Below are 20,734 nucleotides of genomic sequence, written 5' to 3' on the forward strand. Positions count from 1 at the left end.
GAATTTCGAAATATGGAAGGCAAAGGATAAAATTGATTTTGCAATGTCGGAGTTCTTCTTCTTTAACCCTCTCCCTTCACATAATGTTAGGGGTTATGCCTTGGCCAATAAAAATGGCATAACAACCACTTATGGCTGGGCTTAAATGTCTAGCCGTAGGTTATATGTTGGTGGCTATATAATTAGTCCCTCATTTCCACGTTAAGAGCAGAACAAACACTTCTCTTTCAAGTGTGTATGTAAGTGTTGTATGTAGTATGTGAGTGTTGTTATGGTCTTACCACGTGACACACTCTACTATCGACGAGAATAATTTTGGACGAACAACACCCGTGGTAAAGTCCATGGAACAACAACACCCAATCCAAGATTTTCCACTCAAGATAAATACTTTCGTTATGCTCTAATCTAGTTTTTCTAATATTGGAATAAGAGCCAAAGTCAATTGTTCTCGATTTGATTTTCAATATGCAGTTTATTGTATATCTCTTTTTTACCGTTTCATCTTCTCGAATTGATATGACTGAGGATCTCCGGTAGGATGTGCAGCAGCTTGAACTGCTAGTGGTTACGAAGCACTTTGCAATAAGAGGTAGCGCCGGTCGAGAAACGAGGGAAGAGGTTTTCTACCATCGCACCGTGAGCACTGTCGGGGTGCAGCGCTGCCCATGGTGTTGCGCTGATGATGACGTCGCAAGCACTTACCAGGTGCTATACCACAGCATCGCGCGCGCCGCGCACCGAGTATTTTTAAAACAAATGGGTCCTTTTTTGCCAAATCTTCTATATCCAACCCACGTTTTGGGGGAAAAAAAAAAAAACACACAGCCCAAAACGTTTTTAAAAAAGGCCTCCAAGCAAACTGGCCGATGAGCGCAACAAACAAAGGCCCACGTTACAACTCGGCGGCCAATTGGCTATTGACAAATTCAATGTGAAAAACCTGGTCAATTGAGCATTAATAAAATAAGGTTGAGTCTAATTGACAATTGGAACGAAATTAGTTACAAAAATATGGAGTTTGTTACACACCCGTGAGTCTCATACAAAAATATAGAATTTGAGCCCCACATTTATAGAGTTGATTGTGGATAATTTTCCAATCCAATGATAATTATTGTTTAAAAAATCCTTAGTTGCAAGCAAAGAGAAAGAACCCATTGTGAGATTTTTTGTTTTCAAGCCTAAAGTTTCTCTCTTTGTGCACAAATTCATTTAACTGTGCTTTAATAAGGATTTGACGAATTCATTCATGGGTAATCAATTTTATATTAGTCAAAATTCAAGAGCTAGCTGTTGTGATGTAGAAAGGGTTTAGGTCACTCATGGAGTACTCACAAGTCAGATCTATTATCCAACGAGTCCTGCTAGGTCAGTCCTCCGAGCACAATCCCCACGTACTCCTTTGTGTGTCCCTTGAAATGTCAACTTGAGTAAATGACGATAAACCCCCCACTCTCAATTTTACCTAAATAGTGCTACTACATACAGTCACAGTTGTAGAGGCACCTTGCACTTTGTTGACGTCACCACATCAGCAGTTATTTTATATTAAAAAAATGAGAAAATGTAATGAGGCTTAAGTAATAGATGAATTAAATTGAAGGATTGTATGTTAATGGATATTTGAATAGAGGATTATTGTAGAAGACGATTGACAGGGATATTTGATAGAAGTGAATCAAGGTGTTGTTCGAGGCGCACCATCCTCCATACGAATTCCGCTTCGACAATTTTCCAGAATAATCTCACACACGTTCCAGAGCTCCCTTATATGCTCTGCCATTAACTAACTTGGCTCACATATGCCTTACACGTGTCCATCTATAGCTGTAATTAAAATGGCAACAAAGTAAAAAGATAACAATGCATAAACTGACTTCTACGCAACACTGCGTTTTATTCCTTTCGTTCTTCATATCATATCTCATGGCCCACGGTCTCCTCCAAACTAAAGCCCAATTTACTGCTCCGTGGGCTTCATAACAGATCCCTTCCCTTTAGAGAACCTAGCCCACCAGGTGGGGATAATCTTCTCGAAGCCTCTGCAGTGACTCCCACGAATTCTCCTCTGCCGATAGTCCCACCCACTTCACCAAAGCCATGGTTTGAGCTCTATTCCCATGTTGGCGCATTCGGTGCTCCACCACCATTTCAGGTTCCGGCTGCAACTCGCCGGCGTCGTTGACTAGAGGAAGTGACGGAAGTGCTTGGATCCGAGTACCCAGTTTCTTCTTGAGACACAAGATGTGGAAAACCGGGTGTATTTTGGACTCTGGTGGTAACTCAAGGCGGTAAGCCACCGTTCCCAGGCACTGCATCACCCTGAAGGGCCCGTAAAACCTAGGAGAAAGTTTCAAATTTTTCCTTGCAACTACTGTTTTCTGGCGATATGGTTGTAAATAGAGGTATACCCATTCTCCTATTTGAAACTCCCTCTCAGTTCTTCATTGATCTGCAAATTTCTTCATTCTTTGTTGTGAAAAGTTGAGATTTTCCTTGAGTAGGAGCTTGATCTGTTCTCTATCTTTCAACATTTTGTCTGTTGCGTCATTCTGTGAGGTACCCGGAATGTATGTAATGAGCCGTGGTGATGAGTAGCCGTAGAGGGCTTCAAAAGGTGGCATCTTTGCTGATGTGTGGTACGAGGTGTTGTACCACCATTCAGCAAGGGGAAGCCATTGAGACCACTGTTTCGGTTTAGAGCCCACAAAGCACCTTAGATAACCCTCCAATGCCTTATTGAGGACTTCTGTTTGCCCGTCACTCTGCAGGTGATAAGCTGAGCTATAGCTTAGAGAAGTACCCTGCAGTGAGAACAAGGTTTTCCAAAAAGTGCTTAGGAAAATGGGATCTCTGCCTGAGAGTATGACCTTGGGAAATCCATGTAGTTTAAACACTTCCCTTAAGAAAGTCTGAGCTACTCCGACAGCTGTATAGGGGTGTGCCAAGGCCATGAAATGGCCATATTTAGTCAACCTGTCCACAACGACCAGGATGACATTAACCCCTTGAGAAGTAGGGAGACCCTCCACAAAGTCCATAGATATTTCTTCCCAAGCTTGGTTTGGAATGGGAAGGGGTTGCAACAGACCCGCTGGGTAGAGATTCTCGTGTTTATTGACTTGGCATATTTCATAGTTTCTTATCAGCTCCTTAATATCCTTCTTCATTCCATGCCAGAAAAAATTCTTTTTAGCTCTTTGATATGTTTTTAGAAACCCTGAATGGCCTGCTTCCGGGTTGCTGTGTATAAACTGCAATACTTTGGCTTTAAAACAAGAACTGGGAATAATCACAAACCTCCCCTTCTTTAGGACGAGCCCCTGCTGGATTGTATAACCCTTAGGTAGCGCTACCTTGGCCTGCCACTTAGCTAACAATTCTAGTAGCTCTGGTGAGGAGGAATAGCTCGCCTTTAACTCATCGATCCAATCTGGTGTGGGAAAAGAAATAATGGCCAGCACTCCCGCATCCTCATCCCCCTTTTCATCCCTTCTAGAGAGAGCATCCGCCACCTTATTTTCCCTTCCCTTCTTAAACTCAATCTTAAAGTCGTAGCCCATAAGTTTTGTCAACCATTTCTGTTGTGCCGTGGTTCCCACTTTCTGCTCGAGTAAGTATTTTAGGGCCTGCTGGTCCGTCTTTACAATGAAAGATTGGCCCAATAAGTAGGGCCTCCACCTTTGTATAGCCATGACAAGAGCCAATAACTCTCTCTCGTAAGTGGACAAGGCCAAAGCCTTACCTTTCAAGCCCTTACTGAAATAGGATATGGGCTGTCCAGCCTGCATGAGTACTGCTCCCACACCACACCCACTTGCATCGCACTCAATGATGAAAGACTTTGTAAAATCTGGAAGCCTTAACACGGGAGGTTGAGAAACAGCCCCCTTCAATTGCTGAAAAGCTTGATGAGCTGAGGCATTCCAAGTAAAAGCATTCTTTTTTAACAAGGCTGTCAAGGGGGCCGCTATGAGCCCATAGTGCCGTATAAACTTACGATAATATCCCGTTAGGCCCAAAAAACCTCTCAAGGCTTTTAAGTTGGTAGGAGTGGGCCACTCTACCATGAAAACTACCTTGCTCGGGTCGGCCTTAACCCCTTCACTTGACACGATGTGTCCCAAGTATTCCACTTCTCGAACCCCAAAACTGCACTTGGACAGCTTAGCATAAAGTTGATTCCTTTCTAGAACCTCCAACACTAGCCTTACATGCTCCACATGATCCTCCACAGTTTGGCTATACACCAATATATCATAAAAAAAAACCAGTACAAACCTTCTCAAGAAAGGTCTAAAAAGTTCATTCATTAACCCTTGGAAGGTGGACGGGGCGTTGGTGAGCCCAAAGGGCATTACTAAGAACTCATAGTGCCCTTCATGAGTGCGAAAAGTAGTTTTGTGAACATCCTCGAGAACCACCTAGATTTGATGGTACTCGAACCTTAGGTCCATTTTAGAAAAAATCACGGAACCATAAAGCTCATCCAACAACTCATCAATGACGGGAATAGGAAACTTATCCTTCACCGTCTCTTGATTTAGGGCCCTATAGTCCACGCAAAGGCGCCAACTCCCATCAGCCTTTCAGACTAGTAAAATTGGTGAGGAAAAAGGGCTAGAACTGTGTCTAATCATCCCTGATTTGAGCAAATCAGTGACCATTTTTTCAATCTCAGTTTTCTGGTAAAATGGGTATCGGTATGGTCTTGTGGAGTAGGTGGGGTTCCCTCTTTTAATGTAATTTTGTGGTCATGGGTTCTCTTGGGTGGTAATCCTACAGGTTCTTCAAAAACATGTTTAAACTGCTGTAATAACATGGTGAGCTGTCTGTTTTGGTTTTGGGTTGTGTTTGGGATTGTGTTTGGGGTAGTGTTTGGGTTTGTGACTGTGGATTGTACAGCAGAGCATTGGATCAAGACTCCTTTGGGTCCATTCATACTATTCAAGAGAAATTCCTTTCCTTCCCCAAATGATGGTCTACCCAAATGGAGACTCTTCAACTCAACCAATCTATTTTGCCACACAAACTGCATGACTAACTTGGAAAAGTTCCAAGTTATATTGCCCAGATTTTCCAGCCATCGTATGCCCAAAATAGCGTCACAACCACCCAAAGTTAACAAGTAAAAAGAAGTAGTGAACTGGTTACCTTGTAATTTGAGTGTTGTGGCTGTACATGCCCCTTCACTTGTGACCAACTCGCCATTGGCCACTCGTACCTTGAGCTTTTGAGTGGTATTCACCTTCAGCTTTGCCTTCCTTGCAATAGAAGGATCCAGGAAGTTGTGAGTGCTTCCTGAATCCACCAAAAACAGCACCCTCTCCCCACCAATAAAGCCATGGATTCGCATGGTATTAGGATTGGGGGTTCCCGTGATGGCATTGAGGGATATTTCTAACTTGGGTTCAGGTTGTTGGCCTTCTTGCCTGTCATGTGAATCAAAAAAAATTTCTTCACCCTTATCTTCCTCTTCTTCAGCACACCCTTGCAACACATACACCTTTGGGGATTTGCACAAGTGATTAGGATTCCACTTCTCCTCACAATGGTAGCATAGGCCCCTTTTCCTTTTTTCATCCATTTGAGATGAGGGGATTTCTCTCCTTGGTTTGAACTGTTTCTGACCAGCTCCCTGAAACTGACTTGGAGAGTAACTACTTCCTGATCCTGAGTTGGCTGGAGTATTTCTGTCCAACCAGCTCCTTCCTGAATGTTTTGAACTAGAGAGGTACTCCTCTTGTATTTTGGCAAGCCCAAAAGCCACATTGAGGCTTAAGGGGTTGAACATCCGCACGGGAAGACGGATTTCATCCCTTAATCCACTGAGAAAGCAACTCAGCTTGTGTGATTCAGTGAGTCCTCTAAGTCTGTTTGAGAGGGCTTCAAATTGAGCCTTATAGATGACCACAGTAGACACTTGTTTTAGGCGGGTAAGGGCCTCCATGGGATCGTCATAGGCTGTGAGTCCAAACCTAAGCAATAAGGCTCTAGAAAAAGTTTCCCAGTTATTAAATTGTGCTGTCTCTGCTGCATCTTGATACCATATTAATGCATCCCCGTTCATGTGATATGATGCCATTAACAATCGTTGTGCAGGAGGTGTTTGATGGTAATCAAAATAGTGTGAAGCTTTGAAAATCTAACTTGATGGATCGGTGCCATCAAAGTAAGGAAAATCTAGTTTCACCCCCCTCTGTCCTTCACGCCTGAAATCCTGGAACTCCCTGTCTTGTTGGTTATATGTCTCACGGTGAACCACTTGTGCCGTCTGGTTCGTGACTAAGGTTTTTACCATCTCAGTCAGTTGGGCTATGTCTGCACGCATTGCATGCATCCTTTCCTCCTGGGCTTGCATCCGAGTTTCTTGAGCTTCTTGCTGCTGCAACACCTCTTGCTGTTTGGATCTAGTGTTATCAGCCATGAATGAATGTATGCGGATGAATGGTTTTAAGGAAATGGTAGTCTGAGTAATGGAGAAAATAGAAGAAATAATGAATGGTTGTATGGTTTGGAATAGGATCGGAGACTTGATACCACTGTAATGAGGCTTAAGTAATAGATGAATTAAATTGAAGGATTGTATGTTAATGGATATTTGAATAGAGGATTATTGTAGAAGACGATTGACAGGGATATTTGATAGAAGTGAATCAAGGTGCTGTTTGAGGCGCACCATCCTCCATACGAATTCCGTTTTGACAATTTTCCAGAATAATCTCACACACGTTCCAGACCTCCCTTATATGCTCTACCATTAACTAACTTGGCTCACATATGCCTTACACGTGTCCATCTATAGCTGTAATTAAAATGGAAACAAAGTATAAAGATAACAACGCATACAACTGACTTCTACGCAACACTGCGTTTTATTCCTTTCGTTCTTCATATCATATCTCATGGCCCACGGTCTCCTCCAAACTAAAGCCCAATTTACTGCTCCGTGGGCTTCATAACAGAGAACACATAAAGAAAGAACTCTGACAATCATATTTTGCATTTCTCAAATCTTGCAAAATGGAACCGCGTTGAGGAATTGAAGTAGAAGCGTTGCCAGTGAACAAAATCTCCACAGTTTCAGTTTCAAGAAACTATTGAGGACATGATCCACACATTGTTCACTAAAGCAACCAACCCACGACAAAGAAAGATGATGGCTTGGTGTGCCTAATACACCTTCGATGACTAAGTCTATAAACACGTAAGCAAAAATATGCTAAAGGCTCTGAAATAGAGGGTTACTTGGATTTGGTTAATTATATAGACATAGGATTTGGTTAATAGGAATGAAATAAGGACTCGCGCTCTTGGTCTTTACTTATCGGTTGATGTAGTTTGGATGGGGATGATGAAGCTATCCCGATGACTGAGTAATCCATTTTAGTCGAGAATCTCGCCATCTTCCTAATAACTGGACTATCTTATCCTTCTGGAGGTTAAGACATTGATTTATAGCGGATTACGAGACTTCGACAGTGTATTCGCTAGCATTTTGGGCTCGTGTCATGTGGGCCTGTTCCATTGGGGCCAGAAAGGTCCCTCCATTGATTTTATATCAAGATGCTTTTCAAAAAGGCATGCATATAGGTAGAACCATTTTTTGTTATAAGTAGTGTTTGGAAAAGCATGAAATTAAGATGTCAAAATATTAATTTTTGGAAAACCATGAAATCCTACTTTGCGAATTACTTTTTATACTCTGAATAGGTTCATTTTTGGTATAGTTTTACTCATGATTTTTACACATTTTTTTCAAACTAGTTGCCTGTAACACCCTGTATTTTTTTAGTGTATTTTTTTTATTTGAAAGATTATTTGTTATTAATTTAAAATTTGATTATCTTGTTTTAAATTTTCAGATTTTAGTGGGTTTATATTTTTTATGATTTTTTTAATTTGTGAAAATTAAGTTTGATGTGTTTCCTTAATATTAATTATTGTTATGCATTTAATTTTCTTTTCATATTAAATTAACTTCTTGTTGGATTTAATTATTTATTTTATTTTTAATCACTACGTTTGAATGATTTTATTTCACTTGCTGTTTTAAAATCGTTTACGTTTGATCTTTTTTGTGATCCAAGATGTAAGGATTGGATCTCATTTCTTTCCCTCATTTTTTTTTTCTTTTCTTTCTATTTTCTTTTCTTTTTCTCCTCTCCTCTCCCGCGCGCCGCACGTCTCTCCCTCTCTCTTCTCTCCGTCCGTGCGTCGTCTCCCAGCTCGCCGCCGTGCGCCGGCAGTGACCGACACCGCCCCTCCCTCTCACCTCCCCTTCGACCGGCGACCACCTCCCTGTAATCTCAGCCCTCCTCGCGCCGCCGTTAGCCCCCACGCACCACACCAAGCCGCGACACTCCTTGCGCCGCTGCGCCACCGTTGCACCACCTCCGGCCACCATCTCTTCACCACTTCATCATCGACCTCCTAGCAACCTAATGCACCCATCCTTGGCTCCGATCTGTCACCAGTGAAGCTCATCTATCTCCATCTCCGATTCGTGCTTTTTGGCCTTCAACCGCCGCCCATGCTGCCACCCACGACCAACCACTACCACCACTAGCTTCACCGACATCCTTAAGCCCTACCCTAGCAATCTCAGGTCTTGGTTTGTCACCGTTCAAAAGTGAATTTTTTAGACCCACGGCCACAGTGCATTTGGCACTGTTTTGTTGCTACGTTGTCGCTTCTAGCACCTCCGTGATATTTCAAAAATTATATTATAGCATTGTAAGTATTTTTCCCAAAGAACTTTTGAGATTTAAATGTATTTTTTGCGCTAATTCATATTTACTGTGAATTTGTTGGTTGTGCCGGACTGAGTCTGAGGACTAAGGGGGTCGGTTGGATTGGATGATGGAATTTTTTGTGTGAGATTGGTTTATGCTTTGAAATTTGTTGGCGGTTTCAGGTTTAAATATTGGTGTTTTGAGTGTGATGTTGGTCATGGTGGATATTGGTGATTTTTAAGAAGTAATGATATATTTTGGGATTATGAGGGTTTTAAGTTTTGAGATATTAAAATAGGTTATTTTAGAAGTTTAGGCTTAAATATCAAAATCCGTGATTGATTGAAAACTTACGGAAATTGTGTGATTATTTTTATAGGTGACGATTTATAGTCGACTCGACCTTTTTGAGGAAAATTCTGAAATGCTAAGTTGTCCAGGTAAGCGGGGTTCATATACTAGTTTTGCATAAAACAAATAAAATGAGGTTGAATTTGAGAATAAATGTGTTTATTTTTGAAAAGAGATGATCTGAAAACAATCTCAGATGTTTATTCTGCATATGCATAAATTCTATATAAGAGAAAGTATTTTTCTGTCATGACTGGTGTAGACATGAGCTAGTTTTGTGCACTTTATTTCTGAACTACGTAAAAGAGCGAATATAAAAAGTCAAAAAGTTTTGTTATGAACAAATGAGAATATTTTGTTTATGTTTATCTCGAACATGTGAAATGATCTGAAGTTTTTTAATATTTTGTTTTGAAATGATGTGTCATATGAAAACCTTGGCATGAAGTTCTGATTCTGTATATGATTATAATCTGATTTTCGATGAAATCTGTTCTGTTTCTGTTAAGGCCCAGCCACGGGTATAATGGTGGTTTATAACCCTACCACGGGGTGAAACATGGAATATGGCCTAGCCACGGGTATAATGGTGGTTTATAACCCTACCACGGGGGTGAAACATGGAATTTGGCCCAGCCACAGGTATAATGGTGGTTTATAACCCTACCACGGGGGTTAAACATGGTATTTGTCCCGATGTGATGCTATGAGATGATATGAATATAATGTTTCAGTTTGGATATGCCAAATGACTTTCTTTTTGGGAACAAGTTTGTTTTTCTGAAAATTTCGCTCTGATGTTTTGTAACAAGTTTTGTTTATACATTCTGAAAGAAAATATGTTGTTTTGTTTTTGCATTCTGAAAGTAAATGTCATGTTCTGCATATCGAATTTTATAAATGCTCATGTTTACATGCTAGTATATGCTCTCTGCTTACTGAGTTGTTGATAACTCACCCCTTATCTCCACAATATTTTTCAAATATTTTGATGGTTCAGCTGAGGATCAAGATTTTGAGGCTTTGGGTGAGATGATGTATGTATAGTGGCTTGAATCAAATTTTTCTTTATGATATTGGGAATTTGGAGTCTATTTTTATATTGTTGGAATGTGAGTTTAAGTGTTAGGAAATAACTCTCCGACCCGTGCAGGATCAGGGCGTTACATTGCCGGTAGACTTTCAACATCATGAGCCTCTCGAGAATTGATGATTTAGTTTTACATTATGGTCGCTGTTGGCATTATGGTTACTTTTTGTATTGGGCACTATCATTGGAAACTCCGTAACTTCTCAATATTTGAAACTTGTACTCATTATTGTAAGATGTATGCTTATATACCTCAGTATATTCTTGTACTCGATGTATTCTTGCATACCTTAACTCTGTATGAGATGCTTGTATGTAATTTTGGACAGAAATTTGCTTTGCTGACAGTTTATCCAATCACTTGCAGAATGCATTACTATTTGCTTTGATGCATTAGCTTGAATGTTATTGATTGTTCTAAATTACAAAAGAATCTGGAGCTTGGTTAATGATGTACTGCACAGAAAAGCAGAGCAACTGCCACATTAGAGTGGAGCTTACTGATACAGCTGAAAATTTTGTTGAAAAGTATGCTATATTGAACACATAATAAGTTTTGTATAATAGGTCTGGTACAGTAGGACTGCATTGAAAACATAACAACACTGCATATTACAACAGGTCACCAGCCTGGTACACAGTTGGGCTACATTGAAAACACTAACTTAACAAAATTGATAAACCTATTAACACATACAAAGAAGTCCCCAACATATACTTAATCTTCCATTTGATCTTGATCCTAATATCTTTAATTGACTTTCAAGCTCTTTCCGATTATTAAGAAGAAGCAACACTCTCTTTCGTATGTCCTTTTCTCTTTTTTTGGATGTTCTCCTCTTTTTTGGTCGAACAACGATCAGCCAAAGAAGATGAAGAATGAAATGAAGACATTGCAAATCAGCAACACGAACACCCTTGAAACAAGTTGAGAGGCTGCTGCAACATAACAAATAATTCATGGATTATATAATATATGAAAAACAAATTGAGCACAAGATAGCGATTATAACAGGAGTTACTATTTTGAAGTTTTAACTATGTAATCTCAGTGCATGGAGAATAAGAATTTGGGCAATGGTACTAGGGATTCAACTTTAATTCTATACATATGTGCTTCGTGAATAAGCAAGGGGCAGCATAGTACAGAGGGCATTTAAACCTTGATTGCACGAAACCGCCAATGGACATGTGTCTGAGCTCTAATTTCAGCACAAAGTTTTAATTCAATTGAAACAACATATATTAAAAAACAAACTCTATCAAGCCAAGTCCATATTCAACTATATCCTTCGTAGCCATTACACCTAGGGGTGAAAAAAGAAACCGGTGAACCAGTAAACCGGACCGGACCGGATCGAACTGGTGGATTCAGTCTGGTACCCATTCCATTTTTCTCAAAACCATTCGAAATCGATCCGGTTTCGGTTTTTCTTTTTCAAACATCGGACCGGACCAATTCATATATATATATTTTATTTTTTGATATTATATATAATTTATATATATAATTATATATAAAATAATTTTATATTATATGATAAATTACTTATTAATATAATATTAAAATTTAAAATCCTATATTAATAACTATAGTTTATCACTATAGTTTATAGTATTAGTAGTTATACTAATACTATATCACTATATATTATAATATACTATAATATATTACTATATTATATATTATAATATATCACTATAGTCTATAATACAATTATAATATACTACAATATATTATCACTATATTATTATATACTATAATATATATATAGTATATTATATACTATATAATATATATAGTATATTATATAGTTATATAATATATCGGGAAAACCGGACCGGAACCTGTAAAATCGAATGTATTGGTTTAGAGGTGTAACCGGTCTGATATCGGTTTTTCAAATCTCAAAACCGGTATATACTGGTTTAGTTCTAAAATATGTTCAAAACCAGACCTGACCGGACTGGTTACACCCAATTTACACCAAAAGAGAATTTCATTTTTTTTAAAGCAACTTTACCAGACCATTATTCAAAATAAATTCATTAAAGTCTTCCTTGTCAATTCTTGGCTTAGGAAGTCAAACCATCTTCTTACTATCACTTGGAATGATATTAAAATCACCCCATACCAGCCATTGACAAAGAGGGAGATCCAAAGAACTCAAATCCCTTGATAAAGTTTTTCTTTCAATATAGCCACAAGCTGCATAGACCACCGATAACACAAATAACTACTCCTTAGCTTCGAAATGTCCCAATAGTTACCTTAGAAGTAACTTGAATAATATTAACATATAACTTGGAATTTGAGCTCTGAGCTAAAATATTTATGTATGTCATTATTGTAATAGATCTCCATTACAATCTTATTGATTCCTATTTTGTGACTTTGAAGTTTCTGACTTTTTTGTTTTATGCTATGTATCATCACTTACAATGAAGTGTGAAAGGTTCGTATATTTTATTACAATGAATTTTGAAAGGTTTTCAAGTTGCTCTGTTTAGTATTTGGAAAGGTTTTTATTGATAGGATGCAAATGAAGGGTTGGTAGTGGGCATGAAATCAGATCTAGCACAAATGGTTACCCAAACCTCTCAAGGAAGGGTGCAATATTCAAAGAAAACAGAGTTCGAGATCTGCCTGATGCTCAAGATCTGCCTTATTAACAGTATTATTCTAAGAAAAAAGGATTCCAACCTTTTTTTGTTTTGACAAGTAAAAAAGGATTCCAACTTTGTAGAATTCTGCATTATAATTGTAACAAAAAGTGGTAGTAAAGCAGACAATAGCATTAAATATTTCACGAGTGTCTTTATATATACACATACATACATCAACATAATTGGACACCTAAACAGTAAGAACTTCTATAGGAATTATTATTTTGAATAATGCAATTCGGTCTCCCAAAACTATTCATTCTGAGTTCTAACCGGTTCTCTTTTAAAAATCAATCAAAATTAAGTTTGAGTTAAATCTGGAATGCTTTTTAATAGGGGCTCATGAAGTTCTCAAAATCCCATATGTCAGTGCACAAACATACATATCCATGCGAAACAAAAGGTACAAAGCTCAAAAGAATCCAAATACTATACAAAGCCCCTTTTCTATTCTATTGGTTTTTTAACTGGAGTACCATTAGTTTCAGTTCCCCTTTATTTGTCAAATTTCTTAAGTTGAGATTTACACTATAATTTGCAAAGTTTCTTATTGTAGTTTGCCGTTTATATGGCTGAATGTGTAACATAATAATAACACATTCCGGAATGCTAAGAAAACCAAGGAAAATGGATGAAAATTTGAAACTATGATAAATGTGAGACCCAAGAAAACAAAAACCCACCACCCGAAAACCAAGGAAAATGGATGAAAATTTGAAACTATGATAAATGTGAGACCCAAGAAAACAAAAACCCACCACCCAATCCAAGTGAGCCTAAAAGCAAACATTTGGTGGGTTCAGATGTAACACACCCGCAAATACTTGATAAAGAAATGCACTGAAAATGGCTCACTTCAAGGAGAGCGCCTTGAAAATACAGAGGAATGAAGAAGAAGAGGATAGAAAAGGAAATAAGGAATTTGATTTAGGTTTTTGGCTACCGATACAAGTCCATCCTTCTGCTACATATACTAACTTCACTATCTAGCTCTTGGGCCACAGGCCAACTTAACGCAACGGTAAAAATAAAACAACTAATACAATTCTAACAAACAATAAATGGGCCATGGCCCGACTCAACAAAAAATCATGCAAATAAAGGAGATGATAGCTTTGGCCCATAGGCTGAGCCCAACTACTAAACTCTTATTACCCAACCAAAGCCCAATATGGGTTTGGCCCTACTGTCACTATTATAGACGTGTGACAAACCCTCCCCCTTCAAGCACCTTGCAATCAAGGTGTGGTTATGCTTTCTTGTAGCTAAGACTGGCTTCTTACCCTCGAAGTCCTTGAGCTGACCCACAACATTCTCCTCGATGGCATTTACCGTATAGTGGACCTCATAAACCTTCTTCGGCTTTTCTAGTAATGACAATAGCTTCCTCGACCTAAGGCAGAGAATGACAAACTGGTGAAGACAACAAGCCTCAATGAAACCCTGTAAAGTCTTCGGCCACTCGTTCCTCGTCAACAAAATGTTCTGTCCAATTACCCCATATCCAGCATTCACCATACTTTCCATTGTATTCCAAGTCACCACAACTCTCTTCGGAATCTCATTAAAGAATTTCATATTGCCCTCCATCTCCTCTTGCTTCACATATTCCGTTCTCATCATATTCAAAGAGACCAAAGTTCTATCCAACATTTTATCAAAGAGCATCCTCACAATACCCAACTGCAATGAAGGCACCATTTTGCTCCTGTTATTATCGCCAAATTCCAGCATTTGATGTTCAAGCTGTAATTTCAGCACTGCTTTTCCTGATGCAATTATTAATTCCATTATAGGGGTCGCTCCTAACCCATTGATCATGAGCACAACTCTATTGCCTCGTGTAATGGGAACAAAGTTGGTTTCCAATGAGAGTATTTGATTAAGAACATGAGGGACCACCACATTCAGCATATGCTGAATGTCTACCACAGAAGCATGATTCATCATGAATTCCAATGCCAAATTCCATTTTCCATGGGCCCAAAAATTCAAATGTAAGCTACCCTGGTAGTGTGCAAACAAATCGAGCGACACCCATTATTCCAACTATTTCTGATGCACATTTTGCTTTAGTCACAATATCAACACAAACCATCTTGTAAAGATTTTCTTCATTTAGCACCACCAAGGCCGCAACACCTCCCGACTGTGCACTTTCTACCTTTCTCATGAAGTCGCAATCACCACATACAGAAGAGACAATAAATCCAGAAAACTTCAAAGATGAACTGGAATAGCAGTTTGCAGTATTTCCAATAAAAGGCAATATCTAACAACTTTCTCAATTTTACTCGAACTAGAAAATTCTACTCTAACTAAAAAACTACAATAATCCCCAAAGTTCCTAAGTACTGTACTCGTCCCCATCCAAGAAATAAAATCTCGTATAGGCATTTTATCTTAGAAGTTAGGCACACAACTTGGATAGCCATTCTTACCATACAATCCCCGCTTACTATGATTATATAAATTGCTTAGCTTCTTGTTCAAATAAAAAATGAGAAGTTCCAAAATCACGAATGTGGCAAAATTAATCATTCCCAACATTATTACCAGGTAGTAAGTAACAAGTTATGCACCTTCAAGCAGACCTCGCCAATAAAATGGCCCTCTTTCATCCTTCACGTCAAAGGAGAAGTTGGTAACTTGTTTCTCTAGCCAGCTTTCTTCATATGAAAATTCATCCATTTCAGTAAAACCTTTTCAGGGGGTAAGCTCAATAGCTCCTCCACCTCCTTGCTATCATCCACGAATTCTACCATTTGAGGAGTTTTCTTCAGATGAAACAAATTTGTGGCTATCTCTTTTATCCACTTGAATGCATATGGTTGCAAAGGAAATAATTTCCTCCCAAGCCCTCTCTCAAGCCTTTCATCAAACAGTTTCTCAGTAATTTTTGAATTATTTCCCTTCGTGACAGCAACCTAGAAATTAGTCATTCCCAAGTCACAATGCCAACAACTTCACTCGTAGTATGCTTAGAACTGAATGCTCTGGTCAATTTTGCCCAATTGAAATCCAGCTTAGAGGGAGTCCACATAGGCGTAGCATTTGTTGCTGAAGAATCGGAATGAGGAGATAAGTGTGAAGGAGACATCACGGTGTCGTCGAGATTTGAGTATTACGATGTCGCTGTTGCAGAGCTTGATGTAGGCTATGAGACACCTCGTTCTCAGCTGGGTAATATGGTGTTGCAGAGCTGGATGAGATTGTTGACATTGGCGACGGTGATGGTAGGTATCCAGTTGCCGTTGCAACGTCTTCAGGTAGCTGTACATATCGTCCTCGTTGGAGGTCTAGTCCGTCGAGATGCTAAGGCGCTTAGATCTAGTGGAGAAGAATGAAGATAGTGGCTCAGACGAAGGCTCTAGGTCCATTACCATAGCCGGAGCTACCATTACAAGACACGATTTGGGATTTCTTTTGTTGTAGTCTTGGTGTAGGAAATATGAATCAAGTGAGAGGGTGTACTCTTCAGCCATCGGAGGAGTCAAAAGGCCCCATAAATTTTGGATGAACTTCCATGGGGGATGCCATACCAGACGCAAAGAAGCATGGGCTTCTCTCCTGCAAATGACAAAAACGATGGGCATGAATGGCCACAATGTAATGTCACTTTGAACAGAAGCATCACTGAATCTATGGCCAATCAGACTCCTAACTTTGAAGACAGTGTTGATGGGTTTCATGGTGATTTGGTTCTTGGCCCCATTATTGATGAAATACTCCTTCTCGACGAGATCAACATCCGATCGTGCGTTGATGGAGGAAGGAAACGAAAGATGAAAAGGGAGATCTAAAGGTTGAAGAAATAAGACGGGATTTTTGAAAACAGAGGAAAGAGGAATCGAATCGAGATCACCCTCCGTGTGTTCTTCTTCTTGCATCGCACAAACCTGGTGTTTCAGATCAGTTAAATCTTTATTGAAGTTGTTTCTGAAATCTTCAAAGTTGTTCCTGACACCTCTGAATGTCTGCAAGATAACTTCATGACGTGGTTGTGATTGTTCGACCAACTGCTTGATTTTGAGTAATGATGAAAGAATTTCTTCCATTTCCACCATTTCCATAGATGGATACACAAAGATTGGTGTCTCTGATACCAACTATAACACACCCGAAATTACTTGATAAAGAAATGCACTGAAAATGGCTCACTCTAGGGGAGCACCTCTAGAAAATAGGAATAGAAGAAGGAAGAAGAATACGATAGAAAAGGAAATAAGGAATTTGATTTAAGTTTTTGGTTACCGATATAAGTCCATCATTCTGCTACATATACTGAATTCACTATCTAGCTCTTGGGCCATAGGCCAACTTAACCCAACAGTAAAAATAAAGCAACTAATACAATTTTAACAAACAATAAATGGGCCATGACCCGGCTCAACAAAAATTATGCAAATAAAATAGGTGATGGCTTTTGCCCAAAAGCTGAGCCTAACTACTAAACTCTTATTACCCAATCCAAACCCACCATGGCTTTGGCCCCTACTGTCACTATTACAGAATTGTGACATCAGATTATTCAAATTTTGATTTCACGTCCTTTCGCTCCCCCCACCCTTATTTTCCAAGCAACCAAACAGCAAGTTGAAGAGGACAGAAATAACAAAAATTAAGAAGGAACATAATGGTAATGAAGATGATCATAAGAAAGAACAAAGAACAAGAAAATCGTGGGAGTGTTTTACTTTGTTGAATATAGTCTGCAGATTCCAAGAAAAAAAGGCAATTAGGGCTGAGGAAGGGGATAGCGGAATTAAGCTGAGGAAGGGGACGATAGTCTCGAGCTAACGAAGGAGGTAGTGACCTCGAGCTGTGGAGGAAGACGGACTCAAGGAAAGGAAGGAGACAATTTCATTAGTTCATTCAATATGCATTGTTTCTATATATGGGGCGTTTCCACTTAAATAAAACGAATCGTTTCATTCTCAACGTGGCTTATTCCATGTCAGGCGTGCGCAATATCTCCTCTCACATGGGACTGCATATAGATGTATACTTATCTATAAAGGTTTTGTGAGTTTCTATTCTATAATTGATTTTTAGGTAGTGCCCAGATACTTGAAATTTCTAATTTTAGAGAGTTAAAAAAAACTTCACTTCATAAAGAAATGATCAGTAGTCTTCTTTGAATTTTATTGCTTTTGATTTATGTTGATTGTTGTTTGGTGCAATAACTCTGTTGAATTTTCTAAATGGCTTAAAATTAACGTAGAATACCAATTTATCACCTCTACGTATGTTATCGGGTATAACCTGGAATTTTCAGACAGTACACAATAATACCTTTAAACCGACAGCACTGATAAATCAGCCTCTGTCAAAATAAGGTAAGCTATGGTACTCTAATTCAATATTGCATCGCAAGTACACACCCCAGGAGAGCACTAGAATAGAGAAGTCAACCAGAACTCACGAAAATATTGAATTTGATAACTATTATTTATGCACAACTATTTTTATTGTATAGAAAGCAAGTCATAGGCCGATTGACTTGATAAGTTATAAGTTATACGCTGATTTGATCAGTTTTAATTATAAAATGTTAATTAAAAATTTAACTCAAAAGAAAATTGAGTATCACATGATCAAGTAAATATTTTTTTTTTTAAATTCTCAGCCGAAATATTTCTTATTTAGATAACCGCTCTCCCCTGTTGATAGTTAGAACAGTTACATGATGGAGTAAACTGGGTAGGGTACCTAGGAAGTACTCCCGGCCTCATATAATGAGTAGCCAGGGTAGCAGTAGGACTAAGAGTAGGATGTCATGTCATGCTGCAATGCCGTCGGCTCCTTTTTCCTTTTCCCCGTCTTCTTTCTTCTCCCTGTCCTTCGCCACACTAATTATAACTGTAGGTCCTACATTCTTCTGGAGTAACCTTGTTAGTTTCACGGTATCAATCCTATCCCCTTTGACCTCTATTTGGTCCGTGACTTATATAAAAGATGCTGATACTACCCTGAATGTCATATATACACCCACCACCAATTAAAAATTTATTAACAGTTTTCAATATTATATGTTATTAATGCTAATAATAGCTTTGGAGCGGGCCTTTTGTCCATCCAGCTTGCCGGAGAAGAACTTGTGGCCATCCATGGACACCTTGATCACCACCGTTTGCTGCAAAACCAAAGCAGTTTTAAATTTGCAAAAACTATCTTCGTTCTGAATTTGGTGGATTTATATATACACTGAATTTGATCGCTAGAAATAATTGATCGACTCATATATATGTTTTCTCACAGCATGTCCGCTAGCTAGCATGCAATTTCTATATGGGAAATGCTATGCATCAGCCTCACACCGGCACACACTTCACATCACTTTTTTTTTTTTTTTTACACTCAATAAGTTGAGTGTGTGCTGGTGTGGGGCTGATGCAAATATTTTTCTTTTCTATATATACCTTCATTGTAATTGGTTTCGTGGATAAGATCAATGATGACTATAAAGTATTGGACCAAAAACCTCACGTTTTTAGTGAAGTTTTTGGTCCAATATTTTAAAGGTGATAATAGTGCTTAAAATTATTGAAGGAGTGTGGCTAGTGAGGGCAGATATTACTTTGGTTGTTTTGGGGTACTCGAACATTTGAGATACAACTGCTATTTATAGGCCTGTTACCATACTTTGCCTGATACCGAGGAGTGAGCTTGAGTCTGTAATGTCTCTTTTTGTTAGGGAGGTTTGTGTAAGATCTGTGTTGGGCGATTTTGTGAAGAAGCAATAGGAAGCAATAGGAAGTGTGAAGGTATCGTGGGGGCTTAACGGCTACTGGAAACGATGCGTTGCAATTAAATGATACAGGGCGTTTTGGCAATTGTAATAACCCATTGCTTTTCAGTTGATTAGTTGTATTAAACGGCTACGTTTTATAGTGTAGCCTTAGTATAAATAATAGACTCATGTAAAGGGAAAGAATCTGGAAAAATCAGTTGTGAATTTAGTTGATTGTAAGGAGTTTGGAGATTACTCAAAAATCTTTCTCAAGGAATCAAAAGTCGATTTCTTGGTTTCGATCTTGTGTTCCTTTCTTGCTTTCTCAGTTAATGCTTTCTTGTTCTTATTCACGTACATTACTGGGTTCATAACAAGGAAGACCATTACAAGTGGTATCAGCTAGGCAATCCTCTCATGGCGAATAATACAAGGGCAACAACAGCGGCAACAAGGAAGGCACAACAAGAAGAGTCTTTACAGCAGCAAGAAGGGATGCATAAGTAACTCGAGGAGCAACACAATGCAATTTCTGGGATTACAGGCAGGTTAGACCAGTTAACATATATGATGCAATCTTTATTGAATGTCGAACCTTTGGCATGGCAATGAATTTTAATGAGAGGGGTTCTTTGCCTTGGAGGGTCAGATTGGATTTTCCTCACTTTGAGGGAACCAATCCTTCTGCTTGGGTGTTCAAGGCAACTCAGTATTTCGAGTTCCACCAGATTTCTTTGAATCTATCACATGGAGGGTGAGGCCTTCGTGTGGTATCAAGATACTATTGATGGTGGCATTTTCAATAGTTGGGATTCATTTGTGAAGGCTCTCCTAGTGAGGTTTGGGCCTACGACTTATGATGATCCCATGAAAGTTTTAACTCATCTTAAGCAAACTTCCACTGTGGCTAATTACAAATCACAATTTGAGCTTTTATCCAATAGGCTCAAGAGGCTCTTAGAAAGGCTTAAGTTGAGCTGTTTTATGAATGGATTGAAGGATGAGATTCGATTGCTTAATTGAATGCTCAATCCTATCAATTTGAATGCAGCCTTTGGCCTTGCAAAAATTCAAGAAGAGTACTTATGGGCTTCTAGGAAATCTTGGAGAAATAGTGGGTTGAGTGGAGACAAGATTCAACAAGAAAAGGGCGTG

General features: G+C 38.9%; 1 protein-coding gene across 1 annotated transcript; it reads right to left on the reverse strand.

The window, feature by feature from the left end:
- Positions 1–10,717: 10,717 nt before the first annotated feature.
- On the reverse strand, positions 10,718–17,052 carry LOC109008006. Its single transcript, XM_018987931.2, has 2 exons — positions 15,403–17,052; positions 10,718–11,115 (listed from the first exon to the last, which is right to left on the reverse strand). The coding sequence occupies exon 1, from the start codon at positions 16,917–16,919 to the stop codon at positions 16,146–16,148; it is 774 nt and encodes a 257-aa protein (XP_018843476.1). The 5' UTR covers positions 16,920–17,052; the 3' UTR covers positions 10,718–11,115; positions 15,403–16,145.
- Positions 17,053–20,734: the final 3,682 nt, after the last annotated feature.

Source organism: Juglans regia, chromosome 10, assembly GCF_001411555.2.
Source record: "Juglans regia cultivar Chandler chromosome 10, Walnut 2.0, whole genome shotgun sequence".
NCBI classification, from domain to species: domain Eukaryota; kingdom Viridiplantae; phylum Streptophyta; class Magnoliopsida; order Fagales; family Juglandaceae; genus Juglans; species Juglans regia.

Excerpts from the sequence above, each read along its gene's own strand:
- LOC109008006 (XM_018987931.2), bottom strand. The coding sequence starts at position 16,919 with ATGGAAATGGTGGAAATGGAAGAAATTCTTTCATCATTACTCAAAATC.